Source organism: Pan troglodytes, chromosome 2, assembly GCF_028858775.2.
Source record: "Pan troglodytes isolate AG18354 chromosome 2, NHGRI_mPanTro3-v2.0_pri, whole genome shotgun sequence".
NCBI classification, from domain to species: Eukaryota; Metazoa; Chordata; class Mammalia; order Primates; family Hominidae; genus Pan; species Pan troglodytes.
This window is the reverse complement of record NC_086015.1, coordinates 57,339,814-57,361,696: the sequence shown is the minus strand read 5'-3', so window position 1 is coordinate 57,361,696 and position 21,883 is coordinate 57,339,814. Positions and strand designations below refer to the sequence as shown.

The 21,883-nt window shown below is 42.3% G+C and overlaps 1 protein-coding gene across 4 annotated transcripts in view; it reads left to right on the top strand.

The window, feature by feature from the left end:
* DCP1A (decapping mRNA 1A) overlaps positions 1-21,883 on the top strand; it is a 64,753-nt gene that overhangs the window by 34,280 nt on the left and 8,590 nt on the right. For 2 of the 4 annotated variants that reach the window (XM_001173059.7, XM_063806842.1), the window contains 3 exons: positions 1,296-1,434; positions 9,397-9,510; positions 20,860-21,618. In XM_001173059.7, the coding sequence (XP_001173059.1) occupies positions 1,296-1,434; positions 9,397-9,510; positions 20,860-21,618 (1,012 nt within the window). The remainder of the gene's footprint in view (positions 1-1,295; positions 1,435-9,396; positions 9,511-20,859; positions 21,619-21,883) is intronic. The other 2 variants (XM_001173036.7, XM_063806843.1) reach the window with 1 other exon arrangement.

The window sequence follows — 21,883 nt, the reverse complement described above, 5'->3', positions numbered from 1 at the left end:
CTAGGATTATAGGCATGAGCACTGTGCCTGGCCTGAATGAATCTTAAAAAAAAACAAAAAAAGTTGCTTTATTAAAATTTATTATTCAAGCTTGAAAGCTTGAAGAAAAATATAGGAAATAATAAAATATGTATGTGCTTACCACCCAGCTTTCAGTTCCTAATATTTTGCTGTAATTGTTTCAGATCTTTCTTTACAAGGGAGAAGGGGGTGTTCTTAAAAACTGAAAGCCCACTTAGTGATTTTTTTTTTTTTTTTTGGAGTCAAGGTCTCACTCTTACCCAGGCTGGAGTGCAGTAGTGTGATCTCAGTTCACTGCAGCCTCTACCTCCCAGACTCAAGCAGTCCTCCCACCTCAGCCTTCCAAATAGCTGGGACTACAGGCGTGTACCACTACGCCCAGCTAATTTTTGTATTTTTTGTAGAGACGGGGTTTTGCCAAGTTGCCCAGGCTAAGTTGGTGGTTTTTAAAAGGGAGGATAAGGGAAACCTTTTATTTGCTTATAGTGTTACTAACTTTTAAGGATTCACCAAGACCTCTATTTTCAAGAACTGACTTTGTCCTTGCTAGCCCAGTGTCAATCCAAACTTTCCACAGAGGATTTGTTCAACTATGCAGCCTTCCTGTGTCTTGGTGGAACTGTCAGTTTTCATATTTACTTTAGCAATTAGTTTGACTGATTTTGAAATACTTCAAGGGAAAAAGGGAGAAACCTTAGTGGAGTTTGTAATGCATCTCTGCCAACTCTAGGAAGGAATTCTGTATTTTTATCCTTCTGAAGGGTAAATATTGGCACTGTTAATGAGACGGTGAAATGGTAAGTCATTTATTTCTGAAATGAGGTAACTGAAGTTCTGTGTTATATATTGCAAGAATAATGTAATCGGCTGGGCACGGTGGCTCAGGCCTGTAATCCCAGCACTTGGGGAGGCCTAGGGCAGATCACGAGGTCAGGAGATTGAGACCATCCTGGCTAACACGGTGAAACCCCATCTCTACTAAAAATACAAAACATTAGCCGGGTGTGGTGGTGGGTGCTGTAGTCCCAGCTACTCCGGAGGCTGAGGCAGGAGGATGGTGTGAACCCAGGAGGTGGAGTTTGCAGTGAGCCGAGATCACACCACTGCACTCCAGCTTGGGCGACAGTGCGAGACTCCGTCTCAAAAAAAAAAAAAAAAGAAGAATGTCATCATGTGACACTCTTAGTGTATCCTTGGAAGATGAACACCAAAAGAAATCTTGGGTCAGATTTTGTTTCAAGGGGCCTTTCTAAAACCTTGTTCTTCTCCTCTAGTGTGGTAGAAGAGGAGACACGGCGATCCCAGCAAGCTGCTCGGGACAAACAGAGTCCCAGCCAGGCCAATGGCTGCAGCGACCACAGGCCCATCGACATCCTGGAGATGCTGAGCAGAGCCAAGGATGAGTATGAGAGGGTGAGGCTCTCTGGGTACTTGGGTGCTGACCAGGGAAGACCAAAACGGGAGGAGGAGGTCTGCAGGAGACTATTTTACTAGGGAAGCTGGCCTCCAGGGCCAGCAGAAATATAAGTTCAAAAAGAAAGCGTGTTAGCACACTCCTGTAATCAGTCCCAGCTACTTGGCAGGCTGAGGAAGGAAGATCACTTGACCCCAGGAGTTGGAGGCTGCAGTGGGCTATGATTGTACCACTCCACTCTAGTCTGGGCAACAGTGAGACCCTGTGTCTCTTTTTTTTTTTAAAAAAACAGATGTGTCTTACAATTTTAAACCTAAAACATAAGGAAAGAACTTGCTTACCCCAGATTACTTGTTTTTGGCAGGAAAATTTACAATGCTTTTTTCTATTCCTATAAGATTACTATAGGAGAAGATGGTCTTGGAGTGCAGAAGTTAGCTCGCAGCAGCTAGTTCTGGTAAAGCTTCGTGCCTCCTCTTCACCACTGCAGTTTCTGTTAGGATCCTCAGTGGTCCTAGGAATTTGTTTAGGCTTTGAAAAGTATTCTGATAGTTTGTACCACATAATACTAAAAAATACACTCATGGTCTGTAATTGGTGGTAGATGCACAACCTTCATTAAGCTTCATTTGGAATTTTACCCAAATGAGAGGCTTTTCTGAAATTCACTGTTTTCTTTCTCTTCTGTTGTGCATTTTAGTTTATAAATTAGCTGATAAAATTTTCTCCCAAAAGTTGAATAAAATGGCAATTGTGGTACTTTCGTTAATTTATTCAATACCTGCTTATGAACCATCTACTATGTGCAAGCAAGCAGTGGGCATTTCATGGTTATGAAACTCTCCTGGAATTTTACTTGGCACCTCAAAGCCCCCACACTTCACTGGAGTGAGACAAGCTCTCTACTGCTGAACTTTGTTTTAGCAGAATTATACTGTCACCTTACTCTTCATTAAATATTGAATTAAGTGCTTTCCTTTCATGCCTATTTCACCTCACCAGAACTTCAAGGAACAAAATGTGAAAAAGCACTGTCCAAAAGACCCTGTTTCCCATACAGTTCTGCTATAATACCAGCTACTAAGTTATTAATCAGTGATCCTGAAAAAAGCTTCAAATTGGCAAAACGAGTTAAGGTACTGTTGTTAGCATGACTCTTCCTCCTCCCATCCTCTTGGGACTTTACAGAGCTCAAAACTGAGAGGTCCTGCAATAAGTAAAACAATAACACCAATTCCCAGATTGACTTGACTGCAGGACCATTTTTTGCATACTGCCCTTTAACAACTCAAGAATTTGGAGTTCAGGAAAAAGTTTGAAAAAAGTGTTCTGAAAGATAGTTTCTTCTGACTAAAAATAGGCATGTTCACCATAAACTACATAGACCTTCTACATTCTGATAACAAAGGAAGTCCCACCTCCAGGGTGGAGAAATGTACATGAGAGCCCATGAGAAGTTTCAAGTTTGTACCAAATTCTTCAATGTCTCACAGAGAATTAAGAGGAATGAATGGATCTATGGAAGTTAAATTTGGAGGAGCAGTCACCTCTCTAATAAATTAATCGATTCTTAGGAAACCAAATGAGAACTAACTTCAAGAATGGCTTTCTGATTTAGAAGTTACCTTACATTCCCCTCTTCTACCCTTGATGACAAGCGGATTTTCTACGTACATACTTTGTTCTGTTTGTAGAGCCCTTTCAGTGTTCTCATAGGTACCTAGTAAGTCCAGGGCTCTGTCACTCATCCTGAGTAATAACTGTATCAAGGTACCACACGGGACAGAAACTGTAGGTGCTGCGCACTAAAGCAGATACTCCAGTAAATGGCCTGGCTTACTCAGGCTGAGAGGTAAGTAGCCACAACGAGAAAGTAGGAAATAAGGCATTAGCTTTGAACACAAAACTTTAAAGGAACTCTAGGGTCAGTTGGGCAATCTAAACATCTGACATTATTTCGAATTATATCAGTATTACAAAAGGAATATAGATAGCATGATAGTTTCTGTTTTAAATAAACTTCTTTCACACTATGGAATAAAATATTGTCTATGGGTAGATTAAAATGAAACCTTTTGGGATTTGGTTAAATCTTTGATATTTACTTTATCATGTGTTCTTTCTGATTTTGAAAACTGTCTGCAATAGGTGGAGCTTCTTTGAATTAGAGTTTTGTTCTCTTATCTGCATTTGTCTATCATCTCATCAGATGGAGCTGGTATAAGCAGTGACCCATGAATTCATGGGTCTTGGTGTTTGGATGGGCTCCCTTCAGCTGCCACATTTTTTCAGATGGCCCCTTTGTTTATCTTTAGGTGAAGACTCAGAAGATTGGCAGTCAAGGGCAGGGGTGCAAGCTAGGCCTCAGTGTTGGGATTTAATCCTGATTCTGAGTCTCCGCTATCTGCTGAGTATGATATAATGAACGAAATTTCAGACTTTTGAATGAGCACTTGTAATAATGAGACTCTTTTCTTTTTTCAGACAGGGTCTCTCTGTTGCCCAGGCTGGAGTGCAGGGGCACAGTCTTGGCCCACTGCAGCCTCTACCTCCCAGGCTCAAGACATTCTCCCATCTTAGCCTCCCAATTAGCCATGACTATAGGCCATGCATCACCATGCTTGGATAATTTTGTTTATTTTTTGTAGAGATAGAGTCTCACTATGTTGCCCTGGCTGATCTTGACAAGCTCCTGGGCTCAAGCTGTCCTCCCGCCTTGGCCTCCCAAAGTGCTGGAATTATAGGTGTGAGACACTGTGGCCAGCCTAGAGACTTTTTGAAAAGTAAAAATCTGTATAATAAGCATTTTCTTCAAAAGAAAGATATTGCACTTCTATAATATCTTTTAATTAACTTTCCTTTTTTTTTTTTTTTTGAGATGGAGTCTCGCTCTGTTGCCAGGCTACAGTGCAGTGGTGCGATCTCGACTCACTGCAACCTCCACCTCCCAGATTCAAGTGATCCTCCTGCCTCAGCCTCCTGGGTAGCTGGGACTACAGGCGTGCACCACTACGACCGGCTAATTTTTTGTATTTTTAGTAGAGACAGGGTTTCACCATGTTGGCCAGGATAGTCTCAATCTCTTGACCTCGTGATTGGCCCGCCTCAGCCTCCCAAAGTCCTGGGATTACAGGCGTGAGCCACTGTACCTGGCCTCAACTTTCCTATTTTTTATGTAAAGAAAGATAGTTGAAACCACACTTGGCCCATTATGAGTTGCTTCTAGCCATAGGATGTAATCCTGGATTTTGGTCAGGGGGGTGCGGATGGTTGTTTGTTTGGTTTTAGTTTAATTGCAAAACAATTTTTTAAAGTCCAGGGTATTTTTGTTCTTAAAAAATAGAGGCCAGACACAGTGACTCACGCCCATAATTCCAGCACCTTGGGATGCCGAGGTGGGAGGATTGCTTGAATCCACGAGTTTCGGACCACCCTGGGCAACATAGCAAGACCTTGTCTCTACCAAAAAAAAATTTTTTTTTAATTAGTTAGGCATGGTGGCACACACCTGTAGTCCCAGCTACTCCAGAGGCTGAGGCGGGAGGAGCACTTGAGCCCAGCAGTTCGAGGCTGCAGTGAGCCATGATTGAACTGCTGCATTCCAGCTCAGGTGACAGCAAGACTCTGTTTCTTAAAAAGAAAAAAGAAAAGAAAAAAATAGGATAGGCCAGGCGCTGTGGCTATGTCTATAATCCCAGCGCTTTGGAAGGCTGGAGCAGGAGAATTGATTGAGGACAGGCCTGGTCAACATATAATGAGATCCCATCTCTATAAAAAATTTAAAAATCAGCCAGGTGTGGTGGTGTGCACCTGTGGTCCTGGCTGTTTGGAGGCTGAGGTGGGAAGATCACGAGCCCAACAGCTCCAAGTTGCAGTGAGCTATTATTCTGCCACTGCACTCCAGCCTGGGCAACAGAGCATGACCCTGTCTCAAAAAACAATAAAAATAAATAAATACCTAAATAAACATGAACACCATTATTTTTCTTATTATGTAAGCAGTATAAACTATAGAAAAGTTTTTTCTTTTTTTAAAACAGCTTACGGAGAACGTTTTATATTCAAAAATTACAGTAAACAAAAAGAAGAAAATATCATAGTTCTACCACCTAGAAATAATCACTGCTAATACTTTGTTACGTATCCTTGCAAAAATATGTCCAAGTGTAAGTGGTATGTTTGTGTACATTAGATTTATTAATGTTCTTTGGTAACCTGTTTTGTTCCAAATCTTTTTTATTGACAGTAACTATTCATCTCACAGAGAATCCCTATGAGATTTCCTTTGGTAGAATGAAGTTTTTGAAAAAAGAACTGATATTTATAGCTGTGCATTTTTCCTTATGTGCATTATATAAATGATGCCCTAGGCTTCTCTAATTCTATTAAGAACTTGGCGATATATCCTTATAGCTAAATCCTTGTAAAATCCTCATGTACAGCATTAACTTTTTATTAGGATAAATTACTTTAAATGGAATTGGTAGATCAAAGCATTTTTGTGTTTTTAAGATTTTTACCAAATATTATAAAATCACCCTCCAGCAGGTTTGTCTGATTGCCCATTTTCCCTCATTTTTACAAACACTGGATGCTGTTATTAACAAACACAAAATCTCCAAGAAAGGCCCTGCACAAGTATCAGAAATACATTAAATTCTTGAGAACTTTCATTAAAGTACAACCTAACAATATAAGCCAGTTTTATTGCTTATACTTAAGAATTGCAAATCAAATGCCCCAAGAGCCAGGGAAGCCATGGTAGTGAGTAAAGCAGGCCGGGTGGAACTGAAGCAGGTTGAGAGCTAGTTCGTATGTAAAGGGTCATTTACAGCCCAGCTCTCAGTTATTGCCAAGTGACCTAGTTTTGCAACCTTATCCAGCCTGTCTCTAAAAATTACAAATCTGGGGCTTGGGGCAGTGGCATATGGCTTCCAGCACTTTGGAAGGCTGAAGCAGATAGATTGCTTGAGTCCAGGAGTTTAAGACCAGCCTGGGGCCGGGTGTGGTGGCTCACGCCTGTAATCCCAACACTTTGGAAGGCTGAGGCAGGCGGATTGCTTGAGGTCAGGAGTTCAAGACCAGCCTGGCCAACATGGTGAAATCCCATCTCTACTAAAAATAGAAAAATTAGCTGGGTGTGGTGGTATGTGCCTATAGTCCCAGCTACTTGGGAGGTTGAGGGAGGCTGAGGTTCATGAGAATCACTTGAACCCAAGAGGCGGAGGTTACAGTGAGCCAAGATTGCGCCACTGCACTCCAGCCTGGGTGACAGAGCAGGACTCAGTCCACAAAAAAAAAAAAAAAAAAAAAAAGAACAGCCTGGGCAACATGGTTGGTGAAGTCCCATCTCTACAAAAAAATAGCAAAAGAAAATCATAGCTTGCTGCAGCCTTAAACTCTTGGGCTCAAGTGATCCACCTGTCTCAGCCTCCACCATGTTGGTCAGGCTGGCTTTTTTTTTTTTTTTTTTGAGATGGAGTCTTGCACTGTTGCCCAGGCTGGAGTACAGTGCCCAATCTCAGCTCACTGCAAGCTCTGCCTCTTGGGTTCACACCATTCTCCTGCCTCAGCCTCCCGAGTAGCTGGGACTACAGGCGCCCACCACCACGCCTGGCTAATTTTTTGTACTTTTAGTATAGACAGGGTTTCACGGTGTTAGCCAGGATGGTCTCTATTTTTATTTTTTGTAGAGATGGGGTCTCACTATGTTGCCCAGGCTGGTCTTGAACTCTTGGTCTCAAGTGATCTTCCTGCCTCAGCTTCCTGAAGTGCTGGGAGCCACTGCTCCCAGCCCCAACTTTTTAGTGTTTCTGAACATTTATACCTTCTGTTTTAAGAACTTGTTATGAACAATATTTTAACTTTATATTTTCTGTAATATAATTCAGTTCCAAGCATTCCACATAATGGGGTTGATATGGTTGATAGTGATGTTGCAAACAGAGGCATGTTAAAAGATTGAGATATTTCATAGGCTTTCACAAAATGTTCCGCCGCTATTCAAATTGATAACACTGAGTAAATGATGTTCTGAAATAATATAAGGATTAAGTCATTTGGGTGGGAAAAAACACATGCCATCCATTTAATATTTGAGTACCTACTCCTGTGATAAGCATGAATTGTCTGTAGCATGGTATCAAGAAAATCTGTCTCTGAACTGAGTTTAGGGCTGCTTTTTAAAAAAATCTCATATCTTGCATTTTCTGAACTGTTTTTGGTGTCGGTTTTGGCATGGATGATGTTCATCAGATGCCGGATCAGATAGCACAAATATTCAAGAATTCATAACCCATAATTCCATGTCCATCTATTGGTCTGATCATTTTTTGAGGATTCTTTTTAAGAACAAGATTATTTTCATTTTTAATGTCATGAGCACATTAATGGTAACTTAATAATATTAGTACAATTGGATGTCCATATGCGACAAAAAAAAACCTAACCTAATAACATCTTAGAGAATAATCAACTCAAAATGTGTCATAGATGTAAATGTAAAATATAAAACTATAAAACTTTTAGAAGAAAAATGTATTTATCATATGACCCAAGAAGTACCACTCCTAGGTATTTACCCTAGAGAAACAAATTTTGCCAGGCACGGTGTGGCTCACGCTTGTAACCCCAGCACTTTGGGAGGCCAAGGAGGGTGAGTCACCTGAAGTCAGGAGTTCGAGACCAGCCTGGCCAACATGGTGAAACCCCGTCTCTACTAAAAATATAAAAATTAGCTGGGTGTGGTGGCGCGCGCCTGTAATCCCAGCTACTCAGGAGGCTGAGGCAAGAGAATTGCTTGAATCTGGGAGGCAGAGAGCACAGTAAGCCGAGATCAAGCCACTAAAATCCAGGCTGGGCAACAGAGTGAGACTCCGTCTCAAAAAAAAAAAGAAAAAAAGAAATTTTTGTCCACTTAAAAACCTATATCAGTGTTTATAGATGTTGTATTCATAATCACCAAAAAACGGAAACAACACAGATGTGCTTCTGTGAGTGAATGGTTAAACACTCACGTATTTATATAATGTAATACTACTCAGCAATAAAAAGGAGTGAACTATTAATACCATACAACAGCTTGGATGTACCTTAAAGGCATTATGCTAAGTGCAAGAAGCTGGCATTCTACTTATATTTCATTTATATGACATCTTTGAAAAGACAAAACTAGAGTGAGAGAGAATAGACCTAGTTGCTGGGAGTGGAGGGAGGGCATGACTGCAACAGGACAGCACAAGGGAATTTTTTTTTTGGATGATGGAACTGTTTTGTATCCTGATTATGCTGATAGGGACATAAATAGAACTGTACACCTCCTTAAAAATTAATTTCACCATATGTTAGCTTTTATTTAAAAATAAAATCAGGCTGGGCACAGTGGCTCACACCCATAATCCCAGCACTTTGGGAGGCCGAGGTGGATGGATCACAAGGTCAGGAGTTTGAGACCAGCCTGGCCAACATGCTGAAACCCTGTCTCTACTAAAAATACAAAAAGAAAAAGAAAAACCAGCTGGGCATGGTGGCTTGCACCTGTAATCCCAGCTACTCGGGAGGCTGAGGCAGGAAAATTGCTTGAACCCAGGAGGCAGAGGTTGTAGTGAGCCAAGATTGCGCCACTGCAGTCCAGCCTGGGCAACAGAGCAAGACTCCATCTTGGAAAAACAAATAAATAAGATTAAAAGAATATGTGATAAAGTAATACCATTATCTTTTTCTTAAAAAGGTGATAAAAATAACAGTTGTGGCCAACACTGTTGTCTAAAATTAGGTGCTCAATGTTCTAGAAATTTTATTGCATGTTATTTACATTGGAGTACAGAGCAAACATTTTGAGGTTGGTTTTTCTTCTTCTTTTTAAAAAATAACATTTTTGATAACCTCAGATGCTGTTTTGTGAGCCAAATAATAGCAAATTTTTTTCACAAGATATATTTTTTTCTTTTAACTTTTTAAAGAATCAGATGGGTGACTCAAATATCTCCAGCCCTGGGTTACAGCCAAGCACTCAGCTCTCCAATCTGGGAAGCACCGAGACTCTAGAAGAAATGCCCTCCGGGTCACAAGATAAGGTTTGTACAGCTAAAGCTCTAGCTTTGTCCTAAGTAACAAAGAGTAACATTCAGTAAGGATTCTAATGAGTGCAAGTTTGATTTGTCAGTTGTGTCAAGGTTCAAATGTGCAGCAACATAATGACATCCTCCTAGGTCATGATCCGAGTAACTGTTTAATCTGGATTTTGCAGTAGCCTGCTACCTGGTTTCCCATCTTTTGCCCCCTGGTTGCTTCTTACCTATTCTTAACCCAACAGCCAGAGTAATCCTTGCAAAACATAAGTCAGATCATGGCACTCCTCTGCTTAAAACCCTCCAGCAGTGTCCCAGCTCACTCAAATCATAGCCAGGATCGTGACAGTGGCCCACGAGGCCCTACCTTATCTGGCCCCTCTACCCCAGGCCTCATCTGTCACTCTGCATTGCTCACCTGGCTCCAGTCCCATTGGCTCTCTTGTCTTTCCCCAAATGTGCCAGATATGTTCCTGCCTCGGGACAGGCCTTTGCACTTGTTCCCTTGGCCTGTAATACTTTCCTCCCAGATAGGGCTTGCTCCCTTTACTCCCTCAAGCCTCATATGTCCTCCATAAGTCAGGCCTTCTCTGACTACCCTATTTAAAATAACCCTTGGCTAGGCACAGTGGCTCACACCTATAACGCCAGCACTTTGGAAGGTTGAGGCAGGCAGATCGCTTGAGCCCAGGAGTTTGAAACCAGCCTGGCCAATTGACGAAACCCTGTCTCTACTAAAAATACAAAAATTAGCTGGGTGTGGTGGCACGTGCCTGTAATCCCAGCTACTCAGGAGGCTGCAGCACCAGAATGGCTTGAACCCTGGAGGCAGAGGTTGCAGTGAGCCGAGATTGCACCAGTGCACTCCAGTCTGAGCAACAGAGTAAGACTCTGTCTCAAGGAAGAAAAAAATAATAACAGTAACACCCCTTGGACAGGCACAGTGGCTCTCGTCTGTAATCTCAGCTCTTTGGGAGGCCAAGGCAGGAGGATCACTTGAGCCCAGGAGTTAGAGACCAGCCTGGGCAGCATAGTGAGACCCCTTCTCTAGAAACAAATTTTAAAATTAGCCAGACGTGATGTCATGCACCTGTGGTCCCAGCTAATTGGGAGGCTGAGGTAGGAGCCTCGCTTGAGCTCAGGAGGTTTGAGATTGCAGTGAGCCATGATCACACCACTGCACTCCAGCCTGGGTAGCAGAGCAAGGCCCTGTCTCAAAAATTTAATTTAATTTAATTTAATTTAAAAATAAAATAAAACTCCCAGGTGCAGTGGCTCATGCCTGTAATCCCAGCACTTCAGGAGGCCAAGGCAGGCAGATCACCTGAGGTCAGGAGTTCGAGACCAGCCTGGCCAACATGGCAAAACCCCGTTTCTACTAAAAATACAAAATTAGCCGGGTGTGGTAATAGACACCAGTAATCCCAGCTATTCGGGAAGCTGAGGTAGGAGAAATTGCTTGAACCCGGGAGGTGGAGGTTGCAGTGAGCCGTGATTGCGCCACTGCACTCCAGCCTAGGCGACAGAGCAAGGCTCTGGCTCAAAATAAATAAGTAAATAAATAAAATAAAACAACCCTTCCTCACCTCCATCCTCTTACTGTACTTTATTTTCTCACTAAGGTTTCTAACCAGCTAAGATGGTTTCTGTTTTTGTTTTTTGTCTGTCTCCTGCCCACCAAAATATAAGCACCATGTAAAACAGTTTTGTTTTTTTGTTTTTAAGCTGTCTCTTACAGGAAAGAAGGGCAGTTTTATGAGCCTTGTTCATTGCTGTATCCTTAGCATGTAGCACTGTAAATATTTGTTGAATTAGTTCTCTTTATAACTGATAGTCTGATAAAAGAACAGATATCAAATAAAATCCGTAGTTTTTTAAGTAGACTTTTTGTTTTGAGATAATTACAGATTTATATGCAGTTGTAAGAAATAATGCAGAAAGATCCTATGTACCCATTACCCATTTGCCCATTGATAACATTTTGCAAAATATAGTATGATATGACAACCAGGATATTAACACAATCCACACATGTTGTTCAGATTTCCTTTGTTGTGTGTATATTCAGTTCTATGTAATTTTATCTCATGTATAGCTTTTTGTATATCCACTACCACAGTCAAGATGCTAAATATTTTCATCACCCCCAGGATGTTTTGCCCTTTCATAAACACACTGACTTCCCTGTCATACCCTATTCTGCCTCTGCGTCTACCTCTGCCTCCCCGATCCCGCCATCGTTTAGCCCTGGCAACTATTAATCCATTTTCCAGTTCTATAATGTCATTTCAAGAATATTATATAAATGGAATCATATATATAACCTCTTGAGATTGTCTTTCTTCACTCAGCATAATTCCTGAACATTTCACTGAAGTTGTTACATGTATCAAGTTTGTTTCCTTTTATTACTGAGAGTATTACATGATATGCAAGTACTAAAATTTGTTTAACTGTTTTTGGCAACTCACTTACTGAAGAACATCTAGATTGTTTTCAGTTTTGGGTTATTACAAATAAAGCTCCCATGAACATTTATGTACAGGTTTTTATGTGAACATAAATCTTCATTTCTCTGAGATAAATGCCCAGGAGTGCAAATGTCAGGTCATTTGGTATTGCATGTTTTAGTTTAATAAGAAACTGCCTTGGGAAGCCAAGGCGGGTGGATCACTTGAGGTCTGGAGTTCAAGACCAGCCTGACCAACATGGTGAAACCCCGTCTCTACTAAAAATACAAAAATTGGACGGGCATGGTGGTGGTGGTACCTGAATCCCAGCTACTCGGGAGGCTGAGGCACGAGAATCACTTGAACCTGGGAGGCAAAGGTTGCAGTGAGCTGAGGTCATGCCATTGCACTCCAGCCTGGGCAACAAGAGCAAAACCCTGTCTCAAAAAAAAAAAAGAAAGAAACCACCAAACTGTTTTCTAGGAAGTCTGTACAGTCTTACATTCACATCAACAATGTATCCAAAATGTTTTTAGATATTTAGATAATTAATTTAAACCAAATTTTGTATTCTACCTTCCCATACCCCATTTTTACTGTATCTGGATTTAGGATCATCATCCAGGAGTGTGCAGTGGGCTTACTACTTCCCCTTTCTAAATCATGAATCACTTCATCTTCCTTTTGTGAATCATGAGGTTAAGGATTATTGTACCACCTAATGCAGATTTGTTGTGAGACCCTAAGGAAGAAATGGACCAGAAAAAAATGACTTAAGAATTATAAGGTCAGGCATGGTGACTCACACCTGTAATCCTGGGACTTTGGGAAGTGGAGGCAGGCGGATCCCTTGAGTCCAGGAGTTTGAGAACAGCCTGGCCAACATGGTGAAACCCTGTCTCTAATAAAAATACAAAAATTAGCCGGGTGTGGTGGTGCACGCCTGTAATCACAGCTACTCAGGAGGCTAAAGTGGGAGGATCACTTGAAACCAGGAGGTGGAGGTTATAGTGAGCCAAGATCCCACCACTGCACTCCAGCCTGGGCGACCAAGGGAGACCCTGTTTCAAAAATCCAACAACAAAAAAAAGAATCAGCCAGGCACAGTGGCTCACGCCTGTAATCCTAGCACTTTGGGAGGCCAAGGCAAGTGGATCACCTGAGGTCAGGAGTTCAAGACCAGCCTGACCAACATGGTGAAACCCCATCTCTACTAAATAGAAAAGAAATTAGCCAGGGGTGGTGGCACATGCCTGTAATCCCAGCTACTTGAGAGGCTGAGGCAGGAGAATCGCTTGAACCCGGGAGGCGGAGGTTGCAGTAAGCTGAGATTGTGCCATTGCACTCCAGCCTGGCCAACAAGAGTGAAACTCCATCTCAAAAAAAAAAAAAAAAGTCATAAAGCACTGTCCATTGAAAGATGAAAAATGAGTGTGACAAGCCATAGATGCTAAGCCTTTCAACAATAGCACTGCGTCTGTAGACATACAGAACTCAAGTGGTACAGACAGTGCTGATGTGTTATTCCGTCATTTTTCATATACTTTTAAAACTTCACGTTTGGTCTGGCATGGAGGCTCACACCTGTAATCCCAGCACTTTGCACTTTGGGAGGCCGAGACAGGCAGATCATGAGGTCAGGAGTTTGAGACCAGCCTGACCAACATGGTGAAACCCTGTCTCTACTAAAAACACAAAAATTAGCTGGGCGTGGTGGCATGCGCCTGTAATCCCAGCTACTCAGGAGGCAGAGGCAGGAGAATTGCTTGAACCCAGGAGGGGGAGGTTGCAGTGAGCCAAGATCGTGCCACCACACTCCAGCCTGGGCGACAGAGCAAGACTCCATCTCGGGGTGGGGGGAAGACTCCATTATTTAGGTTATAGTGACAAAATTTTATGAAATACTGAGATCTCGATATTGTCAGAAGTCATGTGATTGACTAAAGTTAGTTTAAATTTATTATCAGCCGCCACAGGCAGATACTACATTTGTTTAGTAACACTGCCATCTAGTGCTGAGGAGCAAGTACTGCTGTCAAGCCTTAATAGTATTACATTCCATTTCAGTTGCATAATTCACTTGTTTAAACTTTTCTTGGGATTGTTTCTGTAGTGTATTTTGTTATTGTTTGTTTCCTATGTTCAAGAATAGTGCCTATCTTATAGTGTGCCCACTGCAGTGACCAGTAGCTCCAAACAGACATGTAAAATTCTCTAAACATCAGTTCTCCGTGGGATGAGGAGTGAACCATATTAAACCTGATGCTGAATATGATAATTTTGTCCTGTGCTGTACATGCTGTTGCTCGCTGAATGCCATTTCCTGAGCTAAACGGTCAGACTAACACTTGATCCACATGAAGTATTAAAAAACTCAGAATCCTAACTTGAAGCATGTTCAAGCATGAGGAAAGAATAACATTTTACCTTTTCTGTGGATGATGGAAGGTTAATTCATGAATAAATAAGCCCAGCTACTAGAGGAGGGCAACCAGTTTTTCTTATCAGAAACAGAAAAGAATGCAGAGACTGTGAAACTTTTGGGAATTTGTGTGAAGAGAAATATTCTGCTCACCCAGGCTCCTATGACAAATTCAACCAGTTAGGTACAATCATGTGTCATTTAACAATGGGAATACTTTCTGAGAAATGTGTCATTAGGCGATTTCATTCTCCGAACATCATAGAGTGTATTAATACTTTCACAAACCAAGAAACCAAGATGGCATTGCCTACTAACACCTAGGCTCGATGGGATAGCCTATGGCTTCTAGGCTACAGACCTGTGCAGCACATTACTGCACCGTGTATTATAGGCACTTGTAACACACTGGTTTTGTATATTTAACCATAGAAAAGGTTTAGTAAAAACACAGTATTATATTCTTATGGGACCACTGTTGTATATGCAGTCCATCATTGACCAAAACATGGTTTGTGCCAAATGATAGTATTTCCAAACGTTGATGCATTTTGATCTGTAGCCACCTCAGTTATTCAAACCTTAGCTGTGCCTGTTTTCCGGAGGTAAGTATCACCATCCAGGTGATTAGGTAACCTATACTTTGCTGAATTGACATCTCCATATGGTGGCACACTGCTTAAGAATGTAGACTGTATTGTTAGAACTGAGTTGGAGTCTGGTTCTTTTGTTGTATTTGGGCATCATCTATAAAGTAGCAATAATAATTTACCTACTCTAGCAGATGAATAGAGTAATATATGTAAAGTGCTTAGCATAGGGCCTCCCACATAGTAAGCATTCTGTGTATGATGATTCATTATTGCCATCACAAATTCGTTTATTCCCTCTTATATGAGAAAACCTCCAAAACTGTAATGCTTTACCATACTCCCCATTCTAGAGAAAGTTAGAGAATCTGTCTGGCCTCGCAGTAGTTATAGGGAGGCAGCATAGAGAATCTAGAAACTTTCTACTGCTTTTAAAGTCAGGGGTCAGGGTTCTACCATATGGTGGTTTCATATTTTAATTTAAAGTAGGTATGTGTGTTTGTAGAGACAACGTCTCACTCTGTTGCCCAGGCTAGAATGCAGTGGCCTGATCATAGCTCACTGTAACCTCAAACTCTTGGGCTTAAACAATCCTCCTGCCTCAGCCTCCAAGCAGCCAGGACCACAGGTGCACACCACCTTGTGCAGCTAATTTTTAAATTTTTTGTAGAGGCAGGGTCTCAATATGTTGACCAGGCTGATCTTAAACTCCTGGCTTCAAGCAATGCTTCCGCCTAGGCCTGCCAAAGTGCTGAGATTATAAGCATGAGGCACTCTGCCTGACTTAAAGTAGATTTTTGGCTGTTCAAAGTTAATTTATGTTTCACTGGACAAGGAAAAATTGCTGTCTGGATTATGCCTCAGGTGTATTTTGTGATGAGGTTTCTCCATGTCCTGCCATTTGATTGTTCCTTTTCTTAAATTTCTGCAACATAGACCCAATCTGATCTCTGTTTTTCAAAGTAGTTTATATCTAAATATTGGTTTGTGTGTTTGTATACATATGTCTGTAATAGAATGGGGTGGTTATGAGCCGTTTAATTTGCATTAATAAGAATTAGTCTTGTTGGCCAGGCACGGTGGCTGTAATCCCAGCACTTTGGGAGCCGAGGCAGACAGATCACCTGAGGTCAGAAGTTCAAGAACAGCCTGGCCAACATGGTGAAATGCCATCTCTACTAAAAATACAAAAATTAACCGAGCGTGGTGGTGCGTGTCTGCATTCCCAGCTACTTGGGACGTTGAGGCAGGACTATCACTTGAACCCAGGAGGTGGAGGTTGCAGTGAGCCATGATCACACCACTGCACTCCAGCCTGGGTGACAGCAAGACTCCATCTCAAAAATTAAAAGAAAAAAAAAATTAGTGTTGTTTTCCAATACTTTTTTTTGCTAAGAAACCTGACCCATTTGTTTTCTAAACATATAATGTGTATAAAAAGGAATTAACCCAATTCAAAACTGGGTAAAAGATTTTAATAGGAATCTCCATATAAGGTATACAAATGGCCAATAAGCACATGAAAAGATGCTCCACATCATTAGTCATTAGGGACATGCAAATTCAAACCACACTGAGGTATCACTTCATACTCATTAGGATGGCTAATATCATTAAAATGGAACATCACAAGTGTTGGAGAGTATATGGAAAATACTCCATATACTCTGTTACCTCATATGCTGCTGTATACTGGCAACCGTGTTGGATTGCTGGTGATAATGTAAAATGGTTCAGGCACTATGGAAAAAAACAGTTTGGTGATTCCTCAAAAAGTTAAACTTGGAATTACTATATGACCCAGCAATTCTGCTCCTGGGTATATACCCAAAAGAATTGAAAATAGACATTCAAACAGATACTTCCACACCAGTGTTTATAGCAGCAGTATTTGCACTAGCTAGAAGGTGGAAACATCTCAAGAACTCCAGTGTCCATTAATGGATGAATGGATAAATAAATGTCATATATACATGCATTGGAACATTATTCAGCCATAAAAATAAGTGAAATTCTGATACATGTTAGAACACGGATGAACCTTAAAAACAACAACATGAATATACTAAAGGCCACTGAATTTTACACTTAAATATGGTTAAAATGGTAAGCTTTATGTATATTTTACTACAGTTTTTTAAAATAGGGAGATAAATGTCTATTGTGCTGTCAGTAGACATTTATGATGCCATGAATTCACAAATGACTAAGTCACAGTGTTCAGTGTAGTAAATGGAACCTGTGCACATGTCTGCAGCTATGCGGCCTGGACAGAGAAGTCTGTCCCAAGGGAGAATTTGTTGTCTATTTTGACCTAGATGGAATGGGTTTGAAATATTACCAGACAGCTGTGTCCTTGATGATTCTTTGCATCGGGAGTGACCAGGAGGTTTATAATAGCCTAGCCTTGGTTATCTTACCAGGTGTTTTGTTGTTGTCTTGCATTGTGGGATATGATATTCCAGGAGCATTTAATGAATTTTTGTTTGGTACTCCGTGCTTGCTATTAAGACCACATGGTGGGCCGGGCACGGTGGCTCATGCCTGTAATCCCAGCACTTTGGGAGGCCGCGGCACGCAGATCACCTGAGGTCAGAAGAAGTTTGAGACCAGCCCGGGCAACATGGTGAATCCTGTCTCTACTAAAAATACAAAAATTAGCTGGATGTGGTGGCGCACGCCTATAATCCCAGCTACTCAGGAGGCTGAGGCATAAGAATCGCTTGAACCTGGGAGGAGGAGGTTACAGTGAGCCGAGGTCACGCCACCGCACTCGAGCCTGGGCGATAGGGCTAGACTGTGTCTCAAAAAAAAAAAAAAAAAGACCACATGGTGTTTATGTGATTATAGTTTAAGCCAACTTCAATTTAATGCTTTTTGGGCACCAGACATTATATTGAGAATTTAATTTTCACAACAGTGTTCTGAGATCATTGTCACAATGTCCTCGCTCTTCAGATAAGGAACTAAATTAGAAAGATTATGCTGGGCTCAATGGCTCACTACAAAAAATTTAAAAATAAACTCAGCATGGTGGCATGCACCTGTGGTCCCAGCTACATGAAAGGATTGTTTGAGTCTGGAAGGTCAAGGCTGCATGAGCTGTGATCACACCACTGCACTCCAGTCTGACTGAATGAGACCCTGTCTCAAAAAAAAGAGAAAGAAAAAGAAAGATTATGTAATTTTCCCAGTTAACAGCTGAGGTATCTTTTATTTCAGACCCTAAACTCTACAGTTTTTTTCAGAAGTAAAAATATGAAGAAATTGAACCATATAAGATCTTTAGTATTTTTTTGTATCCATGGTCTAAAATTAGATACTGATGCTGCCTTATATTTGAAGTGAGAGTCTAACATTAGTAGAATCTCTTTATTGAATATTTTTAAAGGTGAAATGGTTTGGTATGAAGCTACAACTTTTTTACAACTGTGGGAGGTTCTTGCCTCTTCCTCCACAACAGTTACTTTTTACTGACTACATTTTTTCAGACCTGCCCTGTCCCTCTCACCTAGCAGATGATGCTGTCCTCATACCAGGGAGAGAAGACAGAATGGCACTCCCTTAACTTTCTGTCCTTCACATGCAGACTTGCCTGCATGCTCATCGCTGCTGGCCCTCTTTCTCTGTTGTCTGACAGGAGCCCCTCCTGACATGGGATCTCTTGCCTTAAACTCCCTCTCCTCGTACTGACTTCCCCCTACTCCCTGAAAGAACTTTGGAAGAGAGCACTGTTGAGTGTCTGCCATGTACTGATGGGATCTGTGGTCCTGGGTGGTGGTGCCATTACTTGGGTAGGCAAGTCCAAGAGCAAGAAAGGCAAGGATTGAGGAATACATGAGAAAGAGAGCCCCTGCCTTGGCAAACTTGCTTTCCATGTTGTTAGGAGTGCTGACATTAAACACACACTTCCTGTGCGCTGGGTTCCATACATTTCAGCCTCCCACCAGACCTCCCTACTTTATAGAGGCCTGAGACTCAGAGAAGTGGACAGCACTCCTCAGGCCACACAGCTGGAAAGGAGCAGAGCCAGGCAGCGGCGGTCAGCTCCAGGCCCTGCCTGTGGGTGGTTGATAGGACATCACAGCTGTGTCGCTGCAGCCTCCTGAGGGGATGCCTTTGCTCCCTTGACTTGTATTACCATCTTTGTGTTTTAATAACACAAAATGAAATTACCGTTTTGTGTTCTAAGTCAGTACCTCCAGGTTCTAGATGTCCCACAGAGACCTCCAGACATGTTCACAACTAACTTCAGCTTCCCCCTCTCCCTAACCCTAGGTGCTCTTCCTGGGCTGGGCTGGCCTGCCCAGGCAGTGATACCACCACCCAATACCCAGATACCAGGGTGTCCTCTAGGCTCCCTGCTCCTACCTGACCAGCCACCAACTCCTTCCATTCCAACTCCAGTTCTCATCCTCTTCTCTGCCAGTATCTTAGTCCAGACTCTCCTCAATCTCACCCCTACAATTTGTCCTTTATGTGGCCGACCAAGTGCACATTCTAAAATATAAAGCCTGATGGCTCATCCCCTGGACATGTTGCCATTGCCCTGTGGATAAAGTCCAGATCCTCTAACGTGTCTCAGATACTCTGCAGTCTGCCCGCTTCTTCTCTCTTTCCCTGTCACCCTCCTACCCAGCCTCTGACCCAGCTGTGCTGAAGCACGTGTGGCTCTCAGTGGCTGTGCTCCCCAGCCAGCTCGCCTCATCCCTCCCCAGTTTCACTCCTCTTCCTAGTGCCTTCCTTCCCACTGAGCTCTGCAACTCTGCCTTGTGTGTGTGTGTGCGGGGGTCCGGTGGGGGGGCCCTTACCAGTTGTCCTGGCCTCTTTTTTCACATCACAGTCACAGCACAATGCCTGGCACCTGATAAATTCAAGAATTTTTATCAAATGGATGAAACATTTGCCTGGACAAAACTGGGTTTGTTTTCCTGTAGAAATGTGATCATACCATAGTCTTATAATATTGATATTATACTAATTTGCAGTGTACTTTGGGGCCTTACAGACTTTCTGAAGCCTTGAGAATCATGTGTTTCAGTGAACTAATTTTTTCAGTATAAACAGATCTAAACAACTAATTCACTCATTTTAGGAATAAAAAGTTGAGGCTGTCTGTGTTTTCAAAGTGCTTAGGTGTGTCTCCCACTAAAATGTAAGCTCTGTGAGAACTGTTGTTACTCCCTTGCTGCATCCCGTGGGCCCAGGTTAGAGCAAGACCTGGCACCCTGTGAGTACTCAGGAAATAAAGGTTATTGACTATGGAAAATACTGCTTAAAAGTACAGGAAAACACGAATGTTTTTCCTTTGAATGATTATGGTATCAATAAGCCAACTTACTAAAATATATATAAATTTTAAATTGTCAGGCTTACATGCTTTTTCTGAAGAATTCTGTGACTAGGGACTAAGGCAGTGGGAGTTGGGGATGGCCCACTATTAAATGGCTAGATTTATTTTCTGATATTTGAGACCCAGTCTCTGAGGTCCAGTGCCTAGCGTTTCATTGAGAACAGTGAAAGTAAAGGTAGAATCACCTGATTAGCATTTGGTCCCTGTGTCTCCTCTAGTGTCATTTCCCTATGTGTTGTTGACATGAGGCAATTGGGCACAGTCAGCTTTGCCAAGAAAAAGAATGGTGAATTCTGATCCTGCTACCCAGAGACCCTAAAAATTTGAATTATATTACCAATGCAAATTTCCATCCACCAACCTGGGGACACTAGATGAACCTGGGCCTTAATCCTTAGTATATCTTCAGTTTTTTCCGTTCCTTATTTTGATACTCCATCCATCCTTGATTCTGCAAAATCTTTGGCTTCTGGAAAAGAAGTTTGGTTATGCTGATTTATAAGAGACCTCTTTGACTGGGTGGTTTCATTTGTTTTTCAGTCTGCTCCATCTGGACACAAGCATCTGACGGTAGAAGAGTTATTTGGAACCTCTTTGCCAAAGGAACAACCAGCAATTGTGGGTCTGGATTCAGAAGAAATGGAGAGATTGCCAGGAGATGCCTCCCAGAAAGAGCCCAATTCATTCCTACCATTTCCCTTTGAGCAGTCAGGAGGAGCCCCTCAATCAGAAACCCTGGGTGTCCCTTCTGCTGCCCACCACTCAGTCCAGCCTGAAATCACCACCCCGGTGCTAATCACTCCAGCCTCCATCACACAGTCCAATGAAAAGCATGCTCCAACCTACACAATCCCGTTGAGCCCTGTTCTCAGTCCCACTCTGCCAGCTGAAGCTCCTACTGCACAGGTTCCCCCCAGCTTACCTCGAAACAGCACCATGATGCAGGCAGTGAAGACCACGCCTAGACAGAGGTCTCCACTCCTGAACCAGCCAGTCCCTGAGCTAAGCCATGCCAGTCTGATTGCCAACCAGAGCCCCTTCAGGGCCCCATTGAACGTGACGAACACAGCTGGCACATCCCTCCCAAGCGTTGATCTTCTCCAGAAACTCAGGTTGACCCCACAGCATGACCAAATACAGACACAACCACTTGGGAAAGGTGCAATGGTAGCCAGCTTTTCTCCGGCAGCTGGTCAGCTAGCCACACCTGAGAGCTTCATAGAGCCTCCCTCTAAGACAGCAGCAGCAAGAGTGGCGGCCTCAGCCTCCCTGAGCAACATGGTGCTTGCTCCCCTTCAGGTAATGGCAGGAGGGTGGGGGTGGGCAGAGTGGGTAACTGTAACTGGATGGGATGAAACTACAGAGACCTTGGTTTTAACTGTCATGACATGACAATTTTTAGAGTTGTCCCTTTAAAGTATGTCAGAGGCTCGGAGACAGGTGAGGTAAGAAGCCCTATCATGAACAACCAAGTGATTTATATTTTCCTATCTGGATATTCACTTTAGTGGGGGTTGTATGTTTGTTTTGCTTTTGCCCAGCAGTTCCAGGAGTCCTCATTTGA